General features: G+C 34.9%; 2 protein-coding genes across 2 annotated transcripts; one reads left to right on the top strand and one right to left on the bottom strand.

Moving 5' to 3' along the window:
• Window positions 1–500: 500 nt before the first annotated feature.
• On the top strand, window positions 501–2,782 carry LOC125203649 (cytokinin riboside 5'-monophosphate phosphoribohydrolase LOG3). Its single transcript, XM_048102041.1, has 7 exons — window positions 501–783; window positions 1,203–1,300; window positions 1,447–1,477; window positions 1,980–2,079; window positions 2,162–2,232; window positions 2,305–2,448; window positions 2,538–2,782. The coding sequence occupies exons 1-7, from the start codon at window positions 664–666 to the stop codon at window positions 2,628–2,630; spliced, it is 657 nt and encodes a 218-aa protein (XP_047957998.1). The 5' UTR covers window positions 501–663; the 3' UTR covers window positions 2,631–2,782.
• Window positions 2,783–2,878: 96 nt separating this feature from the next.
• Window positions 2,879–5,142, bottom strand: LOC125203648 (BTB/POZ domain-containing protein At5g03250). The gene is made up of 4 exons (XM_048102040.1): window positions 5,031–5,142; window positions 4,790–4,859; window positions 3,492–4,709; window positions 2,879–3,416 (listed from the first exon to the last, which is right to left on the bottom strand). Exons 1-4 carry the CDS (start codon window positions 5,087–5,089, stop codon window positions 2,964–2,966), a joined length of 1,800 nt encoding a protein of 599 aa, XP_047957997.1. The 5' UTR covers window positions 5,090–5,142; the 3' UTR covers window positions 2,879–2,963.
• Window positions 5,143–7,257: the final 2,115 nt, after the last annotated feature.

The following is a 7,257-nucleotide window of genomic DNA, read 5'->3' as shown; positions in this document are numbered from 1 at the left end:
AATTTTTTCTATTTTATCCGTTCTGTAAAAATAGAAACTATTTCTTTTTGATATGGTGAGAATCATTTTTCACTAACACACTTTTCGTTTATCTCTCCCTTACTTTATTAATTTTATATTAAAAATCATTTTAAATATTTTTTAATTATTTTATGAGACCAAAGAGAGTATTTTCAATTGGGGGAGGAGACAATGGAAGATTGAAAGAATGAGTGACCATGAATGGACGAACTCTAGCCTCTATATTAATATGGAGGGGCGGATCTTTTACGATTATAATTTTGAGAAATAAAATTTGTGGAGCATATGGCAAGTTTGAATTTAAAAAAAAATAGAAATAAAAATAAAATACTACTCCTAGTAGTAGCATAGGAGTATTACATAAAATCCAAAATAAAATAATGCAGTGGTCCACACGTGCCAGTTACGCAGCACTTTTAACACGTGCCAATGCCCTTATAAATAAAATCCTTAGCAAGCAAGAGTTGTCTCTCATTGCATAAGGCATTATATAGATGGTTTTGTGCCCACAAACTAGTTAGGTCCATAGACTACATTAGAAGCCAGAATCTTATTATATCCAAGTTGTAGCCTACGTCGGGAGATAAAAGACAAATATATAAAGTGGGGTGAGAGAAGAAACAAGAAGAAGAAAAAAAGGAAATGGAGAGAGAGAGTGAAATGAAATCATCAAGATTCAAGAGGGTCTGTGTTTTCTGTGGCAGCAGCCAAGGCAGGAAGGCTACCTACCAAGAAGCTGCTATTGAACTTGGCCAAGTTCTGGTAAATAAAATACACATCTCATTTTCTTCAATCTTCATATTTTCATGCAAGTCTTTAAATCATGAGCTTTGCATGTTGAATCCTTCTTCAGATTGTAAGAAAGTTACAATCTTTACATGTTTTTGGCTTCGTATTTTCTGTAATCCACAAGTCTTGTTACTTTCATCAAAAGGGTCTCTCTCAGTTTCTACCTCAAATGGATAAGAACATGATATTTGGGTGTACTATAACAAGTAGTCTTCACATACACATAGTACTATCTGCAGTTAACCATGGTAGAAACTTGAAACCCATTCAATTTTTGCCCCACACTGTAAAAATCTATGTGGCCCAACTATCTTTTTTAGTTGATATTGAGAAAAGATAGAATCTTTTTTTATATCAAAAAGAAAAGTAATGAGTTTGGTGTGTTTTTGAAGGTTTCAAGGAACATTGATTTGGTGTATGGGGGCGGCAGCATAGGCCTCATGGGGTTGGTCTCACAAGCAGTTCATGATGGCGGTCGGCATGTCATTGGGTGAGTGAGCCTTGCATTCTACTCTTATCCTTTGACCACTTGTCTCAAATGATTAGATGGATTTAATCTGTCATTAAAGTTTGTGTTTTTATGATTAATTCAAATAAAACTGATTACTTTTTGTCATGTTATTGTCTCCTCTGCAGGGTGATTCCCAAGACTCTCATGCCCCGAGAGGTATGTTCTCCTATGGTTGAAAATTGTCTCTCCCCTTTTTATCATTTTTTTTTTTTTCTTGAACCGAACACACTTTAGTTTTAGCTAAAAATTGCTTCCTTACTTCATTTTCTCTTTTCCACCTCTTTTGCTATTGGCTTTAAACATGGATATTTCTCTAACTCGAGTATGTTGATTATCTTGATCTGATTTAAATGCTCTTTGCCCCTTTTCTCTGGTTCATGTTCTGTAACATTAAAAGTTGTTGGTTGTTAGTTGGTTCCTAATCCACAGACTGAGGTTGCATTTTATGGAGTACTTCCTCTGTTTTGACGTTTTCCCATTTGATTAAATTAATTGCACTTAAATCCACCACAGGCTCTGACATTAGTTATTTTCACATTTACTTTTGTCTGCAAAGATAGAAAACAAATCATGATTGCTTGACTGCACTACAACCAATACAATTAAACTCAACTCTACTCTGCTCATGCTTTTTCTTTCTTACTTTATGTTTTTGCAGCTGACTGGGGAAACAGTAGGAGAAGTGAAAGCTGTTGCAGATATGCACCAAAGGAAAGCTGAGATGGCAAAGCATTCTGACGCTTTTATTGCCTTACCAGGTTTCCACTCTCAAATCAAAATCATCACAACCTCTATTTTTGCAATCCTATTGTTGTTTAAAGTGTGGTTTGATGTGTGCAGGTGGTTATGGGACTTTAGAGGAGTTACTTGAAGTCATAACTTGGGCTCAACTCGGCATCCATGATAAGCCGGTATGAAATACGGAGTATTACATTTTGCGAAAGATGGGAAATGCACAAGTAATATGTATTGCCATTTTGCAGGTGGGATTGCTGAATGTGGATCAATATTATGACTCTCTGTTGTCATTCATCGACAAGGCCGTAGAGGAAGGCTTCATTAGTCCAAGTGCCCGCCACATCATTGTGTCTGCACCAACCGCAAAGGAGCTTGTCAAGAAATTGGAGGTAAATTTATACTACTACTATAGTCTATATACTGGTATATTAGTAGAAACAAGAAAGTTGTGGTCTGAATTGGTGAATTGTGGCTGCAGGAGTACGTGCCTTGCCACGAACGAGTTGCTTCGAAACTCAGCTGGGAGATGGAGCAGCTGGGCTACTCTCATGATTATGATCTGTCGAGGTGAAAATTGGACCAGTTTCAAGAAAGCTAACCTGGGATTTTAGGAAAATCTTTTTTTGTAAATGTAAATGGTAATCAGCTATTTGCAATCTGTAACTACTGAATTGCATTATGTAATATCCTCACTGATGGAAAAGTATCATTCCCTTTATGTAACTCCATTTTCATTTTGCATCTGCACATACTTTCATTTTCTCATCACAAAACAAAGCACAAAAGGTAAGCCGTAAGAGACAAGTGATATGCATTGAGGAGATTATTTTGCAGGGAGTTGTTTTAACAGATGATGAAAAAATTGTCTTCTTCATTAAACCATTCATACAAAGCACAAAAGCTTTTAACTTGCCAACTCGCTCTTTTGATGATGCTTCTTCTCGTTGCTGCATGGTTTCTGGGCCTTAGCATTGCTTCTTCTCCAAAAGATATTCCAACTCCTCTTTGCTTTAAGCTTCCTGAACTCCTCTCTCATGGCCTGGCACTCCTTCTCAAGCTCACTTACACGTTCCCTCACGTCGTCCATGTCCAATGTCCTGTCATCCCTATAGCGCCACTTGGATGTTGGAAGAACCGAGCTCGGATCCTGGGAGCTATCTAGGTTGTCTGAAACAAAGAGCCAGCCGGAGATTGATGTGCGCAGCCGCAGCTGCTCAAAGAACAAGACTTGCACAATCACCCTCAGAGGCAGCCTCTCATTTTGTGCAGCATGAGTGCTGGCCTCCAGCGAAAGCTTTTGACAGTTCATCAGTCGACACATTTGCTCCCTTTCAGCGTCTCCCAGCCAAGCATGCGCCTGATCCAGTAAAAAATACTCTAATACAAAGATGCATAGATATTGTGTTTAAAGTGAGCAGTGAGATCTATTTACCTTGAGATATATATCAATAGCGCGATAAATTCCATCAGCAATCGGCCTAGCATAGTCAGGAATGGCAGCAGCAAGAGAAAGGAACTTTGGAAACTTCAAATTAATATCAGGAGCAACTTCAGCAAGATAAGCATCTACAAGATTAGCAACCATGGTTAAAGATGTCAATGAATTCGTCCCGTCTCCTGCTAGCTGACTTTCTTCCGTAATAATGCACGGGGAAACAGCCGTTGAAGCCTGTTCTATCGACATAAAATGGTCCAGAATTCTCTGAAAACAGTCTATATCGTACAGCGTTTCCACAGAATATCCAATGTTTGGTATCAAAAGATCCTCCAAAGCAGATTGATCCAACTGCAGCCCAATTCGCCTCTCCAGATTCTCCCTGCACGGCTGACTCGCCTGCAGCACCATGGCAGTTCGTAGCAGCCTGAGAAGGAACCTCGTATGCACCACCCCTTTCTTGTAAGGCAACAACTCCACTAGCTCCTCAAGGAGCGACCCTTGGTCCGACTCAGATGGGATGGAGATAGTCGAACAAGTCTTCAAATTCTTGAAGCTGGACTGCCTGTTCATCTGCGGTATATACTTCTTGGCATAGAACACTACTGCCCCTGCCACATTCTCAGCCTTCATCCCTCCTGCCTCCACAGCTTGGATCATCCGTTTATACAGAGGCATACTAAGGAAGGACACATCCTCATACCACCAATCATCAGTCACTGATAGGTTCTTCGAACCAGTGCATATCCCGTTCCAAAACCCAGCCCCTGAAGGCCGCCCTGCCTCGCTGCATCCTGCTACAGGCCAGCCAAACAAATTAGGATCCGCGCACGCCTTCACTGCCAAAGAATGTATGCATCTATCCACAATGTGGAGCTCCTCCGCGTGCACCAGAACCTCCTCACAAGTCTCAAGAGCCTTGATCGTGTCCGTCCAATTGCCAAACACTTCGGTGAGAAAAGTCTCGGTTTGTGCAATCAGATTCCCCTCTCCGTACTCCTCACTCATCTGAAGGTACTCAGATGCACATCGAAGACTAACCACATTCATCGATGTGAGCTCGATTTTGACACCATAGCAGAATTTCGCAACTAGCTCAAACGATTTCGCTCCACCGGGAAGCTGACTCAATTGTAAAACACAAGGCGATCCATCAGCATTAGGCATTTCCGAAATAAGCTTCTCAAGCAGTCCACTTCTCGATAGCAGAGGAAACTGTAACATGTAAACAATTCGACATCTATCAACTTCTTATTTATTTAGCTTTCCATGAAATCTTCAAAATTAAAGTTCACCTTGTGAAGATGAAACGACATTTCCCCAATTTCAACAGTTACATCGCTGATTAAACCAGAAGTGCACTGCCTGTAAAGGAAAAATCACTATATTATTAGGAACATCTGTTGGCATTACATTCGATTCCAACCGATAATCGATGAAAAAAAACGAAAATAAAAAGCCTAGTTCATATACTGAAATAGAAAAAAGCAGAATGAGTATATGAACACAGAATTGGAGGCGTGAAATAGTGGTTACCAAGTATGGCCGTCACGATGAAAGGCTTCAGATTTGGAACCAAGCCGCATGTAAGCCATGGATGAAGCAGTATAGTGAAAAGTGCAAAAAAAGAAGAAATTTGAGAATTGAAGGGTTTAGTTAAGTTTTATAGTGTCAACAACTACAAATATGAAGGCAGTTATCCAACTGTCCACCTTCTCCTTCTTTTTTGTTATAAACCAAGTCATATCTGCAACACTGACACAGTCTTCCTTTTACTATTTCTTTACTTACCACTCTCACCTCAATATAATCAAATTACTCGTATTTTATCTGTTAACCTTGATCACTTTCAATAAATTCATTATTAATATCTCGTCATATACTCATAATCTATATATATCTATACATTATACAAGGGGAGTTTTCCAGATATTTACATAAATGTTATTGTAATTTTCTTCATCTATATAATAATTATAAATCCAATTTCCAAGTTCCATTATGGCAGTTTAATGATATAAATGTATTTCACTTCTCAAATTCCAATCACAAAGTTAATACAGTAAATGCAATCCACGTCTCACTTCTCAGATTCCAATAACAAATTTCATGATTTAGAGACATAATGTGTCTATACCATAATATCCCTATGTCTATATGTCATAAGTATAATTCTTACTTTGACTAATTTACCCTAGGAATGCTATTTAAAGATAGATTTGTACCATTGAATACTACTCATTATACATATTCACTTCTTTGAATATTGAACAAGATTTGTATTTATAAATTACCAAGATAGATTTAAAAAAATTAATCCGATTATAAGATCTGATATTAAAACAAAAGTTAGTAAATAGTAATAACTAGCATCATGTTTATATATTTAATCTAAGTATAGATAAAAGTGGTTTTTTTAGCTTATGAAAGCAAAAGTGCAAAACGTCTTCTTTTATTTAAAAGTTTTGTTTTGAAAATTGTAATGTTAATTTTTAGTTTTGAGTAAGGAATACCAAATTCATATCTTAATTTTCAATAAACAAACATCAACTAATTTTAATTTTAAAGTTAGTTTCTTTTTGCAACTTTCTCCTAAAATACAATCTTTTAAATATTATTTCAAATTGTTTCCATTAAACTTCACAAACATAAGAATTAAAACTTTAAAAAGTAAGAATTAAAATTAAAATTTAAAAATTCTTAAAATTAAAACTGTAAACTCAATTTGCATTAATATATTATATATTCCATAATACAATGAATAATTATAAAATCTTTTTAAATAGAGTATTATTAAACAGATGAGTCAAAAACCATGTTATTATTTTGTAATCGATGTTCAACATAATTCCAAAAATTCAGAAATGAAAGAAATCAAAAAAAATTTCAAGTAAAAAATTCAAATTAAAATTATAAAATTCTTAAAATTAAACCTTAAACATATTTACTATTATCATATAGTATCAAATTTTAATTTGTTAGATAACACAGTGAATTGAGCTAGGAACTCTAATATTTTACAAATAGATTAAAAAATATTAATTATATAGCTTGAAAATGTTAAATAGATGGGTTAAGATTAAGAACATGTAAATACTTTAAACGTGGTTCGACTATAACATTCCAAGAATTAAAAATAAATAAATTAAATTTTTGTCTAAAATTCATAAATCAGCAGTATACCCCATCAGTATTCATAAACTACTCATCATATATTAAATTTTAATTTGTAGCATGTTATAGTGAATTGAGCTAAGAATTATAATATTTTACAAGAAACAAATAAAATGGTTGCAATATAGCTTTAAGATATAAAATACATGAATTATAAGCAAGTGATTATTTTTTGGAACGAAGTTTAATGTAACGTACTAAAATAAGAACTTAAAGAAATTAGAATTTTGGAAAGTAAAGAATTAAATTAAAAACTATGAAATCCTAAAAATCAAAACAGTAATTTTTTTTAAAATTTTTAATTTTTTTTTAATTTTTTTTAATTTTTATTAATTTTTTTTTAATTTTTTTAATTTTTATTTTTCAACTACATATACAATTCATGTCAACTACACACATATAATTTCAACTATGTGTACAATCCATGTCAACCACACACACAATTCATGTCAACTACACACATATAATGTCAACTATGTGTACAATCCATGTCAACTACATATACAATTCATGTTAACTACACAATATAATGTCAACTACATATACAATTCATGTCAAATAGTATTTATTGAATAAAGTTGTTGACATT

This window comes from Salvia hispanica, chromosome 2 (assembly GCF_023119035.1).
Source record: "Salvia hispanica cultivar TCC Black 2014 chromosome 2, UniMelb_Shisp_WGS_1.0, whole genome shotgun sequence".
NCBI lineage: Eukaryota > Viridiplantae > Streptophyta > Magnoliopsida > Lamiales > Lamiaceae > Salvia > Salvia hispanica.
Note: the sequence above shows the minus strand (reverse complement) of the source record. Positions and strands in the feature narration are given on the sequence as shown.

Excerpts from the sequence above, each read along its gene's own strand:
- LOC125203649 (XM_048102041.1), top strand. The coding sequence starts at position 664 with ATGGAGAGAGAGAGTGAAATGAAATCATCAAGATTCAAGAGGGTCTGT. Across the intron at positions 784-1,202 it reads TTGAACTTGGCCAAGTTCTG|GTTTCAAGGAACATTGATTT; the intron begins GTAAATAAAATA and ends GTGTTTTTGAAG. Across the intron at positions 1,478-1,979 it reads AGACTCTCATGCCCCGAGAG|CTGACTGGGGAAACAGTAGG; the intron begins GTATGTTCTCCT and ends ATGTTTTTGCAG.
- LOC125203648 (XM_048102040.1), bottom strand. The coding sequence starts at position 5,089 with ATGGCTTACATGCGGCTTGGTTCCAAATCTGAAGCCTTTCATCGTGAC. Across the intron at positions 4,860-5,030 it reads CATCGTGACGGCCATACTTG|GCAGTGCACTTCTGGTTTAA; the intron begins GTAACCACTATT and ends TTTCCTTTACAG. Across the intron at positions 4,710-4,789 it reads TGTCGTTTCATCTTCACAAG|TTTCCTCTGCTATCGAGAAG; the intron begins GTGAACTTTAAT and ends TACATGTTACAG.